Source organism: Dermacentor andersoni, chromosome 5, assembly GCF_023375885.2.
Source record: "Dermacentor andersoni chromosome 5, qqDerAnde1_hic_scaffold, whole genome shotgun sequence".
Taxonomy (NCBI): domain Eukaryota; kingdom Metazoa; phylum Arthropoda; class Arachnida; order Ixodida; family Ixodidae; genus Dermacentor; species Dermacentor andersoni.
In genome coordinates, this window is record NC_092818.1 from 157939385 (window position 1) to 157960875 (window position 21491).

The window sequence follows — 21491 nt, forward strand, 5'->3', positions numbered from 1 at the left end:
TCGAACTGACGAAGATCCTCCGCCGCCGACGAAGACGCCGAAAAGCCTATCTCGACGACATAACAACGACGACACACCGCCGTCCCGACGAAGTCTAGCAGGAAAGAACACGCTGACGAAAGACCACCTAACGACGCCACGTACCAACCACAGGTCAACGCGACGCAGCCGTGATCCGACGCCGAGGCGTAACTGCAACGCAAGACAAAGAACCACCGACCTCGACGTGCTTCTCGACGGCCACGCAGTCACCGCCTTAGTAGACACCGGAGCCGATTACTCTGTCATGAGTGGACCCATCGCAGCCCAATTGAAGAAAGTTAAGACTGCATGGGAAGGCCCGTTAATTCGGACCGCTGGAGGACACCTAATCACGCCGAGTGGTATCTGCACGGCAAGAATTACCATTCATGACCGGACTTACCCTGCCACCTTCGTTATCCTGCAACAGTGTTCACGAGACGTCATTCTCGGCATGGACTTCCTGAACCAACACGGCGCAATCATCGACCTGAAGTCGAAGTCAATAACGCTGTCGGAAGATCAAGCGATACCGCCGGAGAGCTGTCGTAGTCACCGCGCCTTGAGTGTGCTCGAAGATCAAGTCAGCATCCCGCCTCGCTCCAGCATTTTTATTTTGGTCGGCACCGAAACACCCGCTGACGTAGAAGGCGTCATCGAAGGCGACCAACGTTTATTGCTCGACCGTGAAATTTGCGTCGCAAGAGGGATCGCTCGACTGCACGGAGGAAACACGAAAGTGTTGCTGACAAACTTCAGCCAGGAGTTCAAGCACATCAACAAGGGCACGACGATCGCATACATCGAGGAAATTCAGGAAACCAGCGATGCCTTTGTCCTCTCGGATTCTGTTGCATCTACCCCGACGACCGTAGTTCCCGAGCCAGACTTCGACATAAATCCAAGTCTCCCCGTGATTAAGCAGCAACAGCTCAGAAGTCTGCTTCGACGATACAAAGACTGCTTTTCGACGTCATCGAGGATTCGACAAACACCAGTCGCAAAGCATCGCATAATAACCGAAGAGTGCGCTCGACCACTACGCCAGAGCCCTTACCGAGTTTCGACGCGAGAACGCGAAGCTATAAGACAACAAGTCGACGAAATGCTGCGCGACGACATCATCCAGCCGTCGAAAAGCCCGTGGGCGTCTCCAGTTGTTTTAGTGAAGAAAAAGGACGGAACCCTACGTTTCTGCGTCGATTATCGTCGACTGAACAAAATCACGAAGAAAGACGTATACCCCCTCCCACGGATAGACGACGCATTAGATCGGCTCTGCAATGCTAAATACTTCTCATCGATGGACCTCAAGTCTGGCTACTGGCAAATAGAAGTCGACGAAAGGGATCGCGAAAAGACTGCCTTCATCACGCCAGACGGCCTCTATGAATTCAAGGTTATGCCATTTGGACTGTGCTCGGCGCCTGCAACGTTCCAGCGCGTGATGGACACGGTTTTAGCAGGATTGAAGTGGCAGACCTGTCTTGTTTACTTGGATGACGTCGTCGTCTTCGCCGGAAATTTCGACGATCACCTTAAGCGGCTTGCGACAGTATTAGAGGCCATCAAGTCATCAGGGCTCACTCTGAAGCCGGAAAAGTGTCGCTTCGCTTACGATGAGCTTCTATTCCTAGGCCACGTCATCAGCAAATCTGGAGTACGCCCCGACCCGCAGAAGACAGCTGCCATCGCAAAGTTCCCGCAGCCAATCGACAAGAAGGCAGTGCGCAGATTCCTTGGCATGTGTGCCTACTATAGGCGCTTTGTCAAGGACTTTTCACGCATCGCGGAGCCGCTAACACATCTAACGAAATGTGATGTCGAGTTCAAGTGGGAAACGCCGCAGGCTGACGCATTTCAAGAACTCAAACGACGCATGCAGTCGCCGCCGGTACTTGCACACTTCGACGAGGACGCCGATACTGAAATCCACACTGACGCCAGTAGCCTAGGCCTCGGTGCCGTCCTAGTCCAGAGGAAAGACGGACTTGAACGGGTGATATCTTATGCTAGCCGGTCGCTGTCAAAAGCGGAAGGCAATTATTCTACGACTGAAAAGGAATGCCTCGCCATCATTTGGGCTACAGCAAAATTCCGCCCTTACCTCTATGGCAGGCCATTCAAAGTCGTCAGCGACCATCACGCGTTGTGTTGGCTAGCTAACTTAAAGGACCCTTCAGGACGGCTGGCGCGGTGGAGCCTCAGATTGCAAGAATATGACGTCACCGTAATATACAAGTCCGGAAGAAAACACTCTGACGCCGACTGCTTATCACGCGCCCCCATCGATCCCCCGCCGCAAGACGACGAGGACGACGACGCCTTCCTTGGAATAATAAGCGCGGAAGACTTCACTAAACAGCAGCGAGCAGACCCGGAGCTAAAAGGCCTCGTCGAGTACTTGGAAGGGAACACCGACGTTGTCCCTAGGGCATTTAAGCGCGGGTTGTCTTCGTTCACACTACAAAACAACCTGCTCGTGAAGAAGAACTTCTCACCAGTCCGCGCCAGCTACCTTCTTGTTGTACCGTCAGCGCTGCGTCCAGAAGTACTGCACGCCCTACACGACGATCCAACCGCTGGGCACCTTGGATTCTCCCGGACGCTGTCGAGGATACAGGAAAGGTATTACTGGCCGCGTCTGACCGCCGACGTCGCCCGTTACGTCAAGACATGCCGAGACTGTCAGCGGCGCAAGACACCACCGACAAGGCCAGCAGGGTTACTACAGCCGATCGAACCTCCTCGTCGACCATTCCAGCAGATTGGGATGGATTTGTTGGGGCCGTTTCCGACGTCAACATCCGGGAATAAGTGGATCGTCGTGGCGACGGACTACCTCACCCGCTTCGCTGAAACTAAAGCTCTACCAAAAGGCAGCGCAGCCGAAGTGGCGAAATTTTTCGTCGAGCACATCCTGCTGCGACATGGTGCCCCAGAAGTCCTCATCACCGACAGAGGAACGGCTTTTACAGCAGAGCTCACCCAAGCCATTCTGCAATACAGCCAGACAAGCCACAGGAGGACAACTGCCTACCACCCGCAGACGAATGGTCTCACGGAACGCCTGAACAAGACCCTCGCCGACATGCTAGCAATGTACGTCGACGTCGAACACAAGACCTGGGATGCAGTCCTGCCGTACGTAACATTCGCTTACAACACGGCGGTGCAAGAAACAACACAGATCACGCCGTTTAAGCTGGTTTACGGCAGGAATCCGACGACGACGCTCGACGCCATGCTGCCGCACGTCACTGACGAGGAAAATCTTGACGTCGCTAGCTATCTCCAGCGCGCCGAAGAAGCCCGACAGCTCGCCCGCCTGCGGATCAAGAACCAGCAGAGGACTGACAGCCGACACTACAACCTCCGACGACGCTTTGTCGAGTACCAGCCCGGTGACCGTGTTTGGGTTTGGACCCCTATACGCCGACGAGGACTGAGCGAGAAGCTCTTGCGTCGCTATTTCGGACCGTACAGGATCATCCGACGTATTGGCGCACTGGACTATGAGGTCGTGCCAGACGGCATTTCGCTGTCACAGCGGCGCCGCTCACGACCTGAAATAGTCCACGTTGTGCGACTCAAGCCGTACTACCAGCGTTAATGAACTTTGGGGCTTCGTGTAACTGACCTTTGGACTTGATTTCTTTTCGTTGTTTTGTTACTTATGTTTAATAAGTGTCCTTTTGTGTTTCGCTCTCTTATATTTGTAGCATCGGGACGATGCTATTTAAGAGGGGGGTATTGACACGTGTACTTATATTTATCGGGCGACCACGTTTCGCCGCCTAACAAATCTTATCGCACAGCGCGGGACGCGCTTGCATGTATCCGAAGTTTCTGGAAAGTTATCGATGCTTCTATCCGCAGTCTGTTGTCGCCGAACCTTGTGTTATCTGATTTATTCGCCTGACGCGAATGGTGTAGAACTTTGTGGAAGGCACGCGGGTCCCAACGATTAGTCTGGAACATTCGACGATTCTGTATAAAAGCCGACGCGCTTGACCCGCTGATGAGATTTCCGACGATCGCCGACCGTGTTCGCCGCTATCGTTGTGCTATAAGTGTAGCCTCTTTTGTGGGCACAGGTTCGCCCAATAAAAGTTAGTTCTGTGTTCCACAGTATTGCTACTGTGTTCTTTGACGTCACGACCACGTGACAATATAACGAAGTCAGTGAAATCACCACTTTATCGCCGGCGTGAAGAGGTGTGGCACGAAGAGGTAGCCGCCATTGCCACAGCTTATTTAGGCCAGCCAGCCATGGTGCCGCGAGATCTCAGGAGTGGCCAACGGGGTGGCCATTCAGGTTGCGCGTGGTAGCGTGCTTTATTCTCGCGCTACATGCTAGTGAGCCATCGTCTTCTTCACCGGCTCTGGAGCCAATAGTCGCGCCACTACATTGTTACGTTGAAATTTCATTATATTGAAAGGGGACTTTTTATACAAATAAGATTAGTCGCTGAGGTATTTTTCTTGCACAACAGACCATTGAAGTTATAACATTATCATGCAATCAGGAAAAAAGAGAGAGAGAGAGAGAAAAGAGAGAAAACCTTACTTCATTAAGGAAAAAAGACATTTTGTTGAATTTGAGAGTCCGTGACCAGAGGTACGGTTCCATGCCGTGTTGATGGTATCTTGATATCGCCAGTACAAAATGAAGCCTGCAAACCTTTCATGCCCACTCTGCCACCACGACGCTGATAACGGGCCACGCTAATAGCGTCGCCTGTAATGGGATGACGCTAACCATCTTGGATCGATCAACTTTTGCATCTGCCACAGATTACCTTCAAGATAAGGGGTGAGGGCACGGCTGAAAGAAAAGGAAAAAAAAACAAGAAAAGCAAGTTGCTGCACCTGCTTTTGTGCCACGCACCCTTTGCGGCAGGATTTCGCCACATCACCAGCCTCACAAGCTTTTCTCCCTCCTCCTTTCCACTCCTCCAAAACACTAGCCCAGCAGCAGTGATGGGGAAAAGGTGGATGGAAGATGGAACAAAGGTGCGAGGGTGTGCTTCTGTCGAAGGCGGCTGTCATGTGGGGGTAAAGCCCCTCTGTAGGCTTTATGTGCGGCGCACAGATCAAAGGCAAGTTTGGCAAAGGTGTGTGGCACGCGGGTAGTTGCAATGGCTTGCTCTTTTCTCTCCTTTTTTCTTTTACTGTAACATCAATTCTCTTTAAAATGGGGAGTTTGCTGGGTCCACACTGATCTGCCAAAGAAAGCTGGTCATGAAATTATCTTATAATGTATTGCTCAAGAAATTCAAGGGTTTTCAAGGGAAAGAAAAAAAAAATAGAATTACGAGACTTTCAAGTGGCTTGAAAACATACTTTTCAACTTCAAGAGTCTTTCAAGGGTTTCAAGAACCTGTGCGCACCCTGTGGGAGCTGCAAGCATGGTAATTCAGCCAGCGTAGAAATCTCACGCAGTAATAGCTTAAGTACCAAAATAGTAAAACTTTAGCCAGCAATAGCCTGCATTTGTTAGTACATGAATTTGCCTAAACTTCATCCTTATGGCTTCAAATGACTTTGCAATTTTGCAACTTTGCAAGTTGATCATTTTCAACAAAATATTGTGCTACAACTACAACTGCTCAAAATAATTACCCATGTACGCAGAATTCTACGGTCATTAGCATATAGAAAAATAGGGTTGCTCTGAAATTAAGGCCAATAAACACAGATAAAGTGTACTACACAAAGCCAACAGAATGTCCAAAGCCACAAGTACAATGATGATACACATCCATGTACTAAGCGTAATTCTCTGTTTGCTGAATGGTTGTAGTGTCAGAGTTCACTCTAGTAATTGTAGCAGAAAACTCTATGGGTTTGCCAACTAGCGATGTGCAGGGCACAATTTCCAAGAGTTGACATTGCCTACGGGCCCCCAACAGAGGGAGAAAGGGGATGCGGACAACATGGAGGGCTGTTGCCTAGTCAAGGCTAGTTGTCCAACATCTTGCGCTTTCCCATGTCTTACCTTCTTCCAAGTTCTTAGATCTTCCATATAGCCAGTGTTATCCCAGATTATGAAGCACGTGCACTAATCACACTTGAAGACAGCTACTACTGCTATAATTCATTTTTTCCTGTGAATGAATCAGATATGATTAGAATGACTCGTAATGATAAGATATTTCTTCTCATCACTGAAAGGCACTATTTAAAACAAATAACTGAATACGTAGCATAAAAATTGTTCCATACGTTTCAGGCAGTGGCTGCATGAATGTGCATTTGGTATGGAGCCACATGAGAGATTTAAAAAAAAACTAAAGGCAGACAGACTTAAAGGAAAGCCTCATAGAAACACTAAACGCAAATACTAAGCTGACATGGAGTGTTAAAATACCATTCCAGGAACCTCACAGCACTTGTTTCGTGCCAAGCTATGACTTAGTTTACAAGAAAATTGCGTCTGAAGGGTTCGCATACCTTCAGCGCAATTCAAACCACTTGCCCCCGAGCGAGAAGCAGTGACGTTGCATACACCATCACCCCTCTCTACTGCCATTGGCGAGTAAAACGGTGCCCGATAGAGGGCGCTCCGGTTTTCTGCACAAAGCGCAACTGTACAGCCATGGAGAAACCAAGCCAAGACAGAGCGCTAGATTCGCCATTGCAGTTGCTCTTAAGTGGCATGGGCTATTTGGGAATCTGGCAACATCACATGGACGTGAAATTCTCTGCTACTTCAGTTTGTGTGAGTTTTACGAGCCAACGAAACCAGTGCAGCACTACATTATAACGAAACTACTGAAATGCAAAAGTGCGAGCACCGCAGAGTGGGGAAAACGAAACCTTAAAGCCACCCGTGTCATTGTCAAGCCTAACGTCAATGAGATCTTTTTTCTAAAAATCAAATTGAACTCGACAAGTAGCATTTCCTTTTATTTTATAATGCAATACAATAAATTTTTTATTACGGGTAGTTGAGCACACGTGACAATTAAAATGAGGAGTGCATTTGCCATCAGGCTAGTACTTGAATGTCCCGGGGGAGCCTCTATTCATGTCCCACATTTAAATAAAGCTTTGTTCACAATAATATTGATGCCTTAGGCATTCATGAGCACTAATCTATCATATTAGCTTTACTTAATATTTGCCCTTAGTGTCCATTTAATTAAGTGCAGCTCAAGTACATGGTGGCTGGTCCACAGACAATGACAGTGACAGTGACAACACTGTAATGTTGTCAACAACCCCAGCGCAACAGCAATGTTCATGATGGCATGATGATGGTCCAATGGTTTACAGGTCACAGACTTGGGTGTGAATTGTGAAAGGACAGAAAGATGGACAAATTAGAGTGGATTCATAGCTGCCTTTGGTAGTGTGGCAACATGAGAACAAGAATTAGTGAACTAACTGACAGGACAATGCATGCCCTGCCAGTTCACTATTACATATAGTTCTCATGTTGTTGCCCTGCTGAAAGCAGCTGGAAACGAATCTGGGTTAGGACAAAGAGAATGTAAAGCAAAGCTTGCTTTGTGGAGTGAGAGAGGTTTTGATGTTGTGGTCTGTGGTTGGACTGGGTTACTATAGTGGATACTTTTCTGGGTTTCTGGGGCTACTGTGGAAGTTACTTAGGTTTTCTTTGTGGCGTCCAGAGAGTTTAAATGCTATGGTCGGTGGCAATGTTTGGACTGTGAAGAGGAGAGCAAGGAGGGGGAGAGGGGCAAAGAGGGGGAGAGGGGCAGTGCGATAGGAGCAAGGCATGAGGAGAGGTAGTAACATGCACCAAGTGCATAATTCTATTTTTTTTTCTTCTGGGAGACGTCTGTCAAGGAAGCATGATAATAATCATGACAATTATACTTGCAACAGGCAAAATGAACCTTAATGAAGTGCCCCTAACGGCTATAAGCCAATACTAAACAGAGTAACAGTAAGAATCAGAGGGAGCCACTATTAACCTTGAGATGGCATTACTGTCCATCTGCTCTTCCAGCTCCTTGCCTTCGTCAGCAAGCGCAGAAATTGGATGAAGAGACTGTGGCACGGCAGGACTCCCAGAAGACAATTTCTGGTGAGAAAAGGAAAAGAGTGATAAAATAAAGAAAGACACTTTAACACACGGGCTTCTAGCATATGCTTTATGTTCAAGCACTATCACCAGCATTCAAAGGGTGCTCAGTAATGCCCATTTCCTTTAACCCTATGTATACCTATAACAAAGAGCACAGACGCACGACTCATCAATAAGTCTCCACACTCAATCTATTAAACAGTATGAGAGTATAAAGGTGAACTATTTTATTTGTGTCAAGTGTGGCAAACAGCACAGAAATTTGCACACAGATGGCGACATAACACGTCACATGTCCAATTGTCTATCTTGTCCCATTGTCAATCCTGTTTGCTATGCTGAACCAAATGGGCAACAGAACAGAGCGTTTATACATTATGTGGAAAGAAGAGCACAAATACACTGAGGTAGATGACATGCTGGGCACCATAGGCTTGCAAAAGTACGGCATGCCAGCATATTCTGTTTCCATGTGACTGAGAGGCATAGCACAGCCTATTAGCAAAGACTAAAGAAATGTTGTTTCTTAATGGCATGCTAAATGCGAGTGATCAGCAGCACTGCGCTAGTGAAAAGAAAGGTGGAGGGTGCATGCAGTTATTTCGCTTACCCAACTTACGCTCCAAAGAAACAAAAAAGCTCATTCACAAAATCTAGTTTTCGCAGCAGTGACTGAAGAAGTTTACCGCATAGAAACTCAGCTACATATCAAGGAGGCATGAGATGCTCCTCTCAGAAAAGCACGCTGCACCTGCCTTCATCCTTCCTTGGTTAAAAAACTATTTTCTTTCAGGCACGGAGAGCAGCTGTCCCAGCGGTTCACCAACGAGAAACTGTGGTCATGCACAAATTGTACTGACAGCCAAGATTGGCAGGTGTGGGTTTTACACAGACATACACCACACCACAACACAAGCACCTTTTAGACATTTTGTCTAAAAGACATCTTTTTCTTTAGCTTTTTTTCTTTCGCGCTTGATACTGTTGTGTGATTGTACAATTGTCTATAGACAATTGTGTACCCCTAGTCTACCATGTTAGGCTGAAAAATAAATAAGCAACACTTCTTGCCAGCTCCACAGTGTGGTTGTCTTCAACTAACACTAGCTTCTTTGCCTAGTAGAACCACATCAAGTGGCAATATATATTAATCAGAAAAGGTATTTTAACTGGAAAGGTATTTTATCTATGCTGAGGAATTTCGGTACATCTTTAAAAGTGGAACAGCCCATAGGAGACTAAACCTGCGCCACCACCTTTCTGGTTCTCAGCCAAAAAGGAATTTTCGTTGAGAAAAAGCATTGAAGAAAGCAACAATGAGAATCCTGGAGAAAACAGCTCCTGTAGCGATCACCCACAAAGTGATGCTGGTTGGAGACTGCGCACTGTACTAGAGCCTCAGGAATAAAAAAAACTTTCTGAAATAAATCACTCACTATGCATTTGTTCACACGAATGCTCTTCCTGAGCATTGTCAAAAACGCGCAAAATAGTTTCTGACCAGAACGATCATAATGTGGGTACCATATTTGCCAGATTTGAACGTACCCCAAAACCTAATTAACGCGCACCCATTTATCGCAAGCTTAAAGTAAGAAAATAAAAGTGCACCTGAATTTCGCAATCAGAAAAAAATGAGACGTGCAGAATTGACCTTCACAAACAGGAAATTTTGATTTTATATGAGCTTTCATAATGAAAGCAGTGTGCCATCATGGCCATTTGCGCTTCATTGGCCACATATACCAAGCACCTAAGGGCGGTATTCTCAAGCAATCACTTTTAGAGATACTGCAATAATTTTCATAAGACTGCATTGGAGTTGTATAAGTATGAGTCCGAGAGCGTTTCTAGCACTCTGTGCAGGTAGCAAGCTTGGTACAGCACCAGAAATGCTGACAGCCGATTACTCCCACGCATCCGGAGCCAAGTCGCATGAAATCTCGCAAAGGTGATAGTAGCTCCAAAAGTTAATGGCCGAGAATACCGCTTTAGATCGTAGTCGAACCCAAAATGAACCAACCGCAACCTTTGCTTGCCATTTTGTGATGGCGATTACCTGCGCCTGACAAAACTGCAGGCTGTTGCCAGTGGGGCGAACGCAGTTTGGTTTCACATCTGGTTGCAAATGCAGGCAATTTTCTGACCCGTTTTTCTTGGAAAAGAGGTGCACATTAGATTCGTGTCGATATGGTAAAAGCCCATGAAGGCAAAGAATCAAGGCAGTTTAACCACATTAGGAGAGGAATTACTGCTGCTATCACCTGCTGCACCACAAACACATGGCATGTGCTCAACAAGGAAATGTCACTGCACGGGGACAGCGTTCAAAAACTCACAGGTGAGAGCAGCTCCTTGCTTGATGGGTGGCTGTACTGGCCTTGACACAAATGACGTTGGAAGAACATTTGAATGTTGGCACCACCATCTGAGGCACGCCGGCCAAAGCCCACAACTGTTGGAGTTGAGAAAGACGGAACACACACGGACATTGGACAAGGTCAGGTGACAGAGAACCCAAAAGGTGCACCATGCACATGATTAGTTGCAGCCTGGAGCCAACATTTTGACAGGCAATTTGCCTTCATCAGGCACCTTCCCTTGAACGCATTTGTCTCCATACTGCACTCCTCTTTGTTAAAGGGTCCCTAAGACACTTTTATAACTAATCATAGAATGACCTCACTAAAAGACATTAAAAAAAACACTTCACTAAAACTCATTCACTAAAAGCTCCCTCAAACTCACTCACTAAACACTCACTAAAACACTCACTAAAAGACACTTCAAAAATCTCCTGCTACTGAAATTTTTTTGAATCCTTCAAGTATAAGCAGAGTTAGACCTGGTTATTACACCAATAAGCTACTTTGCCTCTCCTTTTGCCTCCACTAGCACACTGGAAGCTACACAGTGATGGAGGAGGCAGTGCCTTGCCCAAATGCTGAGTGTCTCGGTGGCGAGAAGGCTGATCGCAGCACCTCATGGTGGCTGCAGTAGACTACACTATGCAGCATGCCACTGCTATCTCGGACGCCACGTACAACAGACGCAGCTACGTGCAACTGTGTTGTGTAGACCGGCAGTGCCAAGTTGAAATAATGTTTCTGTCATATGGATAATCGTAGACATATATAGTGTTCCTTTATTTAACTCAAAATCAACAATAATAGTATTACTGAGAATGTTCTCGCGATCACGAAACCAGTCAATAGCTGTTGGTGGGCATCGCTGCATGCGATGACGCTGCATGACATTTCGTAGGTGAGAGCAAGTGATTTTACACGGTTTTTGATACGAGATTGTAAATTCTCTGCTGCACACAGTGCAATAATTTTACTACGAGATTGTAAATTCCCTGCTGCATGCGGTGCAATAATACTTTGCTCACATGTACACAGGAGCCTCTTCTACAGAATCGTGATATTTCTTTACATATGTTCAAAAAGTGTTATGCATGGCCCCTTTAACTTCCCAGTCACTGCCCTTACACTGTGCCAGCAGTCTGCAGATCCTTGCTGCAGCTGGGGTCACTCCGTAGGCTGTGTCAGCCTCTTCACTCAACACTTTCTCGCCTTCACAGCATGCTGCAAGTGGCCACATTCACTTCTAATTAATTAATTAATTGAATGTTTCTAAATTAGCATTCCATTTGAGGACACCGACTGACTCTAGCTCGCCAAAAATTATAGGACGACCTTTCACTGAATGTTGATTCATTAATGTGTTTATCTTGTACTACTGTCAGTCACATCATACTCGGCATTAGAGAGCGTGTGCTTGTCTTAGTAACATATTTATTATTATTTTGCAAGTTACTGCTTTGTCCTTTCTGTCCAGTGATGGGGCCATTCTTTACGTGCTGAATACTTACATTATCAAGTTAATGAACCTCTCGCATATGCCACTGTCAGCAGTAATGTGGACACTAAATGGTGACACTCACAAGCTCCCATGGCGGGTGGTGGCTTGAGCAGGTGCTGGTCCTTGACGGAGAAGTTGTGTGGCGGGTGGTGCTGGACACGGGGCAGGTTCTGGGGCAGGTTTGTGTGGGGCAGAGCACTAACAGGCAAGGCCCCCACAGGGGGAGGGGGAGGACACTCCCCCTCGGCGGGATCCCCTGGCCCCACAGTGTGCCGCCTGAACACTGCTGGCTGCACCTGCTGGTCAGGCCAGAGCTCGTCGCTGTCAGATTCCAGTTCGATCTCCCCGAACTGAAAGTAGGCAGGAGGTGTGGTGAGGGAAAGCGAATGGTAATTATTTATATCTGTTCCCATCATTACATGGTGATGAAGGATCCCAAGGACAAAAGGCATGACAGTTCAATGAACTTCTCGCCCACCCAACAACACTGATAAAAGAGGAGTTAATGGCACTTTACTGTACGTCCACTGATTGGCTTGAAGTGAATTTTTCAAGTTACGCTGCAGATGACACACAGGGAGCACAAGACACGATGAGCGTTTGTGTTGCATGTTATGGTATGCTTTTATTTTTTCTAAGTAACCAAAGTAATCCTCTCACAACAGGACCTACGCACAGCAGGCAGCATCACTACATTTGCACCCTTTGACACTCAGCCTGGTACAGCAGAATAAAATGCAACAGCACATTTCCAGCAGACAAAAAAAAAGGACACATGAATGACAGAAAAAACAAATGCGCACAGGTTGTGTGTAGGCACGATATGGCAATGAAAGACTCACTGTGCAAGGCCAGATCATGAAATAACAGTAACAAAGACATCACTGGGACACAGGCACCAGAATTATTCACAGTAATCTACACATAATTTAATTTCTTCTGGGCTAATGGCAGCTGAAATATAACAGAAATTGGCATATTATCAAAGCTTGCTTCTGGTCTAGCTGGTGCATGTGACACATGACTTATTGTAACACCCAGGAATAACAATCATACAGGAGAGCAAAAATCAGGACTACATGGAAGTAAGAGATATGTAGAATAGTTACTGGTGCTGTTTTTTACCACTTTTAACTTCTGCACAATACATCTATGCAGTTCTACTTATGTTCTCCTAAGGGACATATGACTTTAGTTCCTGCAAATTACGAGACAGTCTGTATGAAGAGATAGGAATGAAATGGGTTGCTGAATAAGAGAACAAAACCCAGGTGAAAATATTCAACTGGAACCCAACTGGTTCCAGTAGGAAACCAACTGATCCTAGTTAGAGACCAGCTGGGATCCAGCTGGTTCCAGTTACAAGCTAACTGGACAGCAACTGGTTCCAGTTGGGATCCAACTGGAACCATCACCAGTTGTACTGGAAGCAAATGGTCCCAGTTCGCATCCAACTGGAGCCTGAACCAGCTGTACTGGAAGCAAGTGGTTCCATTTGGAGTCCAACTGGAACTTTGACCAGTTGTATTATAGTAGCAACTAGTGGTAGTGGTTGGGATACATTAAAGTGATATCTTGACAAGTACTCGTACAACTGTTAACACAAAAAAGATTAGTTAAGTGATATAATGCTGCAACGAGTGCATCATTAGAGATGGGTTTTATCCGACACAAGATTTATTTATGTGGATAACTGAATCATGCAGAATCCTGTTGCGAAAATGCGGAGCACATTGCCTTGACACATACGCGTGCTTTAATTAGTTTCAGCGCACTAAATTTGTGAAAGTTGGCCCTAATCTTTAGTTGTCCAATGAGGCATTGGTTCGTCTCATGACATTACGCTGTGTGCCTGACTGACACCGCGGTGTTATGGCAATGTAGCACCAACTTTGTTCCACTCACGTCGTTGTTTAGCGAAGCGCTAGTGAGCTGAATGGTATTTGGTGGAAACAACTGGTGTTTACAGCACAGTGATTACTTCCCTACGACAAAAAAGAAAACAAAATGTTCCGCAACACATAGAGCTACATAACACATGCTTACTGCGCCTTCATGACCACAACAGCTGCCCTTTTGAAGAAGAAAGAAACATTAGTTGCATATCTTGTCACGATCAGCTCAAACCTCTATCGCTCAAGCAATAATAATATAGCAATAAATTGAAATTATGTCAAATAAAAGTAAAATAAAATTGTTACCTCAGATAAACAGCGCAATTTTTATTAATAGCGAGAAACTGCATCGCAAAGACGAAACTTTGTAAACGTGACAGCGTAGCTTGGCAGCCATATTGACAGCAAGCTAGTTGAGCGAGACATGGAGCGAGGCGTGCGCGGTTGTGAAGATTTTTCAAGAGGAACCTGTGGTGTCATTGCCTGAGTAACCTAATTTAAGCAGTATTAGTGTTGGGTATTTTCACCTTTGGAAGACGGCATGACTACAGGCCAGCGGAAGGCACCTGTTTTTAACGCTGACCACATGGCTTTGTGGATACATTGTGTGTGGATTGACGTGCGCAGTTCTCCCTGGTCTTGATTCTGCCATTTGGAGGTAATTATATATTTAACTTATTTGTGCTTCGAGTGCAAGTGGTTCTTTATCACGAAGGTGTAAATACTGCAGCACAGTGGCATTGACTCAAGTGCTGTACTTTTGTACAGCACTTGAGTTTGTACGTGACGTTTGTACACATACAATGCTTGCAAGTTTGGTGCTTGTTCTTGAGCCCCATTATCTGCGAGTCAGACGCGTCGTTTCTTTATTTATTTATTTTTTCCATCACTCGCCGAAGGTTCCAGCAAAATCGATGGTGCCCACATTAGTACTTCCAGAAAGTACTACACAATTCGTGTCACGCATACAATATGATCACACAGGTTCGGCGAGAACATATATACACTACAAATAGAATTAACGATAACATTCGAATAAGTTCCAATCATGGAGGCACGTTTTGCAATGAGCGATAAATTTAAGTTGCTAGCGGGTGAGTGCAGTCCCCGAGAAAAGGATAAATGCGTACAGGTGTCAATATGAACCAGTGTCGTGCAAGACTTGTGCTTTGAATAGCATGTAGAAGTGTGAAGCGTATACTAGCACGTATCTGTAGCTCTAACGTGTAACAGAAGCGCATACGGGGCGTGCTTGCACTGCAAGTGCATATTCCCAAAATTGTTCGGTATGTAGGCTATATTAAGGCAGGAAAATAAAATAAAAGAGCTCTGGCATAATAGAGCCATATGGCGGCATAAAGATTAGATGGTGATGTACAAGCGCTACAAAACATGAGACAGCTCATACGTTACACGTCCAAATTTTTTTTATTAGAAGAGGTCAGAGCTGCTGATAGTGTTAGTGATGCAGAATTCAGAAGCATGAGCTTCGGATAAAACATGGTCTGAATTAAAAAGATTGCCGTGTAAGATTTTCGCTTCAGTTGTATTTATGACAATTAATGAGCACTTGTGTGTAAATGCAGCTCCGCCCACTGCTACAGGCACATTCGATCAAGGCATGCTCATAATGAAACTTGTTTTTTTTTTATGTAGGCACTCAAATTTGCACAAGACATTGATCGAATACAAGGGCACATGAAATAGGATCTCACACTTCTGAATACTTGATCAGAAAAATTCTCTTGCGAGGTTTTTGATATATAACACTGCTATCGCAGTGGTCAGTTGTCTCCTGATCTACTCATACTAAAAGCCACAGTTACTGCTAAACAGGCGTTATTTGTTATTGCATACTCTTTATGTGGCCAATAGCTTCTGCTCACGGGCAGTTCTGGCTTTACATCAGGTCACGCTGTATTATGTGTATTGGAACTACTGATACACCAGTATGTATGATGTAGAAGTAAAATTTTTGGTAGAATTGCTTGTATGATGTAGTGATTGCATTTTTACTGAATGCATTTAAACATTTCTTTCATATGGTGATGTGCAAGAGCTACGAAATGTGTAAACGTGTGCCACGTCTTCAAGGGGCATTCAAGATATTTCATGGCTAAACACAAGTTACAAGTGTTCCAATAAATATCAAGTTTCAACACCAAGCTGCTTCAGCTGCATACACTAAATGGGCTGGTTCTTTGCAACATGTGATGGCAACCATGAAGATTCATACAAGCTACGGCCACCTTGAATCCCATTTCTATGTAAACATTTACCTGTGGTTCCTGCTGGCCATGGCTCACTATCCCTATTACACAATCAATACCAGTCGCAATAGGAACTGGAGTCTGTCGCGGTGAGGACCAACTAGGACCATTTGCAAAGGGGACCAACTGGAACCAGTTGCAATGGGGACCAACTGGGAATTGTTCCATAAACCAGCTGAACTGGAACCAGTTGCATTCCCATTTGCAAATTTTCACCTGGGAAGACTATAATAGAGAGTTCTAGCCTGCCTGTAAACAGTTTGTGGTGGAACATCATAACACCAGATAGGCGGACATGTGCAACAGTGTTCGTGGCGCCATCTGGTGATGCTGACATCAACTAGACTACACTGAAGCTTATTCACAATTAACAGGCATGTTCTGCCCATATGATGGTGCAAAAGGCATCAACAGCAACAATCATTACTGTAAGGCATATTGCTTTTTTCTTTTTCTCCTTCTGTGAGAGCAATGAGCACCACAAGGATGTTTCTAACGTGTTGCAGGTGAAGAAAATACGAGATGATGCTACCAGTGCTCCCATTGCTGTTGACATCTTGGATGTCTAGTTAATGCATTACATGGACAGGCTGTAACTGTTGTGTGTTAACACTCTAATAAGAGAGAGAAAAAAACGAAGCAACTTAAGAACCGAGATATTTTGTGTGCACACCTTCTCAAGTGACTGATCGCCACTCAACATGGGCTGAAGTTCCGGCATGGGGCTGACGGTCAGCACAGGGCTCGGGACCAGGTTCGGTTGTGGCTGCTGTGGCTCCGAGTCTGGGTCAACTGGCTGCGGGTTCTTTTCAACTACAAATATCCACAAGTGGCACTAAGGTCAGAAGGTAGAACAAGTGGCAAAAAGCATCACAAAATTTAGCAGTGGCAATGCCTTAGTAATATAGTCATGCTAAAACAGGCACGTACCCAGGGGGGGGGGGGGGGGAAGGAGGTGAAGAGGCCCAGGTCCCTGTTACCTCATCTGGTTTTTCACAGTTGCACAGCACTTCTCGTGCAAAATTGGCAATTGGAAACAAGATTTGCAAGGAGTTGAGAAATTAAGCGATCTACTAAGGGAGAGAGCCAAGGCAACAGCCAAACAGGAAGGAAAAGCGAAAATTAGCAAATTTAACCATTGTTTGTGAAAATATTTATCGATTAACATCAGTTTATTTAAAAAGAAAGTAGAGAAAACGCCGCCGGAAGTGAAGAATAATTCCGTGTGTTTTGAATAATGCTTCTACAGTTATCAGTCGAGCAGCCTGATTTAGCCACTTTTCTACTGTGCTAATGCGGGTGTTTTTCTAACCTTCCACGGCGGACGCACTATATGTCTAGAACCGCAGCGTCCTGCGCTCTGCACGGTTGTACGGGACTGCACACCACGCATCGTTACGCAGCTTTCCAAATAACAATACGAGTCAATTTTGCCACTTTTAGAGCAGTAAACGAGGGTTCCAAAAGAACCTGTGATTGTTCCGCTAATATATATTTATCTGTAACTCTTTCAGAGCTAATTAAAAAAGCACTACTAGAAATCTTTACACTTTCACTTGTTTACTTGTTCTTGGTAGCGTTCTTCTTGAGCTTCTTTCATGCACAAGTCCATTTGATGTGGTTTCTTGTTTGCCAAGTAAAGGAGAGGTGTATCTCACAAGTGTACCTGTGAGATGCACCTAATTTCAATTTTCTTATGCGGGTTTACGCGTCTTTATGGCGAATGGTGGGCACTATTCACATTTGTGCTAGTAAATTGTAGCACAAGACTTTACAGACAGACTTTATTTTGAACAGTGTATTTTATATAGAATTGTTTGTGGGAGTTGTGGAAGGAAAGCTCTCTTAGTTAAAGCGTGAATTACAACCTGATGGTTCAAGCCAAGGCCTTACAGTTAGGGACGCTGAACTTTCAGACTTACTAGGAAACTATGGCGTCGTGTTCAGTTTTGTAGCAGGCAGCTCCTACTGTGGCGCTAGGAATCAAGCAACAAGTGATGGAACGGGAAATGATAAGCATCGCCATAAGAAGCACAAAGACAGCAGTATGAATTAGCAAGCAAATGCATGTAATTGATACTGTAGTTGAGATTAAGAGGAACAAGTGGAGTTGGCCAGGTTGTGTAATGCAGAGAGCAGCCAAATGATAAAGCGACAGATCAGTGGCAAAGGAAGATGGTGTGAGACTATCAGTGGCATAGTGACATTAGGAAATTTGCAGGATTGGGACAGAGCTAGCTGATGCAAGACCCCAGACTTTAGCAAAGACACATCATTGCGTACATGTACATGCCTAGCACTTCACTTTCTTTTTCACCATCATTCACCTTTTGTTTTCTTCCATTCCATTTGCTCGTGCAGAACGCACAGCAGGATAGTAGGACCTAGCTAAAGCCAATGTCTGTGCCTCTATGTAAATTATCTCTTTCTCGCTCTTACCAATGCCGGTAGTGATGCTCGACTTCCTTTGTGGTTGTGCAGTTAGTGGGAGGTTCTGAGGCAAGAGGGCGTGCTTCTGCTGGTTTTGCAACTTGTCACAAAGCAGGTGGTAGATCGCACTGTAGTGGTCAAACCTCTTCTCCAGGACAGACTGCAGCAATATGGCAAGCAACACAGCAACATGAAGGCAATGAGAAATCTCATAAAGCAGGAACTCAAGCCTGAAATACAATATTCTGGCACAAGTAACTTGTGCGCCCACACACACATGCACACAAAAAAGACAGAGAGGGAGTTAAATAAAAAGAAATAAAAAATAATAGAAATAAGCTATAACATAAATTAATGTAAATCAATATCAAGAACCTGTATGTATAAATTTAACAAAAGTGATGCAGAAATTATCAGACACGCAATCAACCCAGCAAAACTATGTGAGCAAAGAGAGGGGAGTGGGGGGGGGCAGAGTTCCAAAAACAATCTTGTTTTGCTTTTTTTATCCCTGCAAAGTACAGTGCAACTTCACAACACTGTGGGCAATGGGCAATGCCATCTCCCCCCATTAGCAAACCCCCTTATAATGAGGGTGCTAGTCTGCCTCAGAGCACTGGGTATCCTGGAAGTCAGACAGATGACTGAATCTGGAAGGCTAGCATGCACTGGTGTATTTAGGTTAAGCAATACCTCTGGCTTCTTCAATGTTTGACAATGTATTCCAGCTTGGCTGCTAGGGATGTGCGCAATCTAGGTTGTATGGGGTGAAAATTAAGTGGATATAAAGGCACTAAGGGGTGTTGCAGGAACATCTGGCCTTCTCTAATGGGTGCCCTTGTGCATACCAATCAGACCAACAGAGTTGTCTGTCTCCCGAAACAAGCACTTGCCACAGTGTACGCCTCTATCACTGAAGGCCCGGATCTTACCACTGATGCATTCGCCTATGCACATGCTTCGTTTCTATTATTGTGAGCTATAGCTTGGAGACCGCGACAGTAGTGAAAATTACGCTTTTTCTTCTGGCACAACTGTGAAGCCTAGAAGTGGGAAACGTGCTGCATTGGTGGAACACACACCACACACTTGTGCGTTATACTGCTCCACCCTGGATTGCACATCTAGGTCACAAAGTAAAGGGTTTTCTCCCAGTCAGCACCCGTGATCTCCAAGAAAAAGCTTGGAGACCACGGGTCTCACATTGTGCTAACATACAGTGTCAGCTAGCCAGCTGTCAAGAGTCGCCCATCTCCCACAAATGCATTCATTCTGCTTCGTGTTCTCTGGTCCACTTTATTTTTGTGCATACAATGCTTTCACAGCTGCCAACCTTTGTTCCCTTGTTTGTACTGTTCCTTGTGAAAACTAGGCTCAGCATACGGCCATTTACAGGTCACTTGTTGTGCAGAACGCAACTTATGCTTTCGGAGAATTAAACTGTACGGCTCATAATGACAGCCCTTTAATTGGGCAATGTTCTTGAAGCTACTGCAACCTCTGCACGGTAAGATATATATTCAGATGCACAAAATAGCACATATATCGTGTTAACAGCTGGAACAAGCTTTAATGACATTTCCATTGCTTACATGAACCAAGAACATCATTTATGATCGCTTATACTTTTTGGGACTTTCAGCCTGTTACTTGCCTCCACCAAAGTGGAGAAACACTGCTTTGTCACTCGTGTTTGGGCATTGCATTCTTGATAGGAATGACCAACAGCACTGAATGCAATGCCTAGCTGTGATGGTGAAGAAACAGTAGAACACGTTCTACGCTATGGCCTTAACTTTGAAGATGAGAGGCTTGTCCTCCGTGCCACTACAAACCCGCTCGATTCAAGACTTTATTGGACAAGATCTTGGGACCATGGTCTCATATCACAGCTGCAGAAGGCCACAAACGCACTGCTGTGAATCCTAAGAGCAACTGGACTGAGCAAACATATGTGACACAGTGCTGAGAGCTTTCAATATTTTCCGCAACTCCAGTGTACATACAACTCTTGACTTTCTCTGCTTCTCTTAATCTTTTCCTGCACTGTCACCTTCCTCCAGTGCTTGGTAGCAAACCAGGCTGGTTAACCCCGGTTAACCTCCCTGACCAATTCCTAAAAACAAAACATGGCAAAAGGCATCTGAAAATAGTATCTCAAATTTTGAACCACCAACCTAAGCATAAACCATAAGGTGTAAAGTGCACACAGGCAGAGACAAGTTGTTTTACTTTTAGTCCATGAGTACTTTTCATAGTATTATCACTGTTACCACTTCGTCACTTTGCGCAAGATGTGCTTGGCCATATCCAAGATTTCTTGAATGTTGTCGCCAATTATATTGCACGAGACATCAGATCACATGTGCGACACAAATACTGTTGTACAATCTCAACTCTAGGCAAGCACCAGCAATTGCTCTGGAGTGTATGGTTACACATGTGTATATAGAAGATGGACTTAACTCATGAGACTGGAACAGGAACACACAAACACACACATTACTGGCACATACACACACATGCATGAACACAGCATGGATGCCACGCCAACTATGAGCACAAACCTGTTCAATCTGCTCCTGTGTGACATTTGGCAACTGAAGCAGGTGCTGCAACACTATGGGGTCGAGCTTCTCGTGGACGGTGGGAGTGGCTGCTGGCATCTCCATGAGACGATCAAATTCGGGGTACGGTGTGCCCATTCGCATCCACCGGTGCTGCACCACCTGTCGAATGGACCAGCGCTTGTCGGGGTCCACCACCAGCATCTGCCGGATCAGCTGCTCACACTCTGCAAACAAGAGTGCGCGTCGTCAAGATCACACATGCGTACACCCAGGTGGTAACGGTCATGCAGAAATCGTCAAACATGCAATATTGTAATTTTTTTCAATAATCTACGATAGCCAAACTTTGATACAACAAATATAGATGCAATGATAACTGGATATA

At 45.3% G+C, this 21491-nt stretch overlaps 1 protein-coding gene across 1 annotated transcript in view; it reads right to left on the reverse strand.

The window, feature by feature from the left end:
- Sik3 (Salt-inducible kinase 3) overlaps window positions 1–21491 on the reverse strand; it is a 122740-nt gene that overhangs the window by 29194 nt on the left and 72055 nt on the right. Inside the window, exons 7-12 of the mRNA XM_050178975.3 lie at window positions 21104–21330; window positions 18546–18696; window positions 16780–16919; window positions 12024–12291; window positions 10417–10532; window positions 7965–8074 (exon numbers count right to left, since the gene is read on the reverse strand). Of these exons, the coding sequence (XP_050034932.1) occupies window positions 7965–8074; window positions 10417–10532; window positions 12024–12291; window positions 16780–16919; window positions 18546–18696; window positions 21104–21330 (1012 nt within the window). The remainder of the gene's footprint in view (window positions 1–7964; window positions 8075–10416; window positions 10533–12023; window positions 12292–16779; window positions 16920–18545; window positions 18697–21103; window positions 21331–21491) is intronic.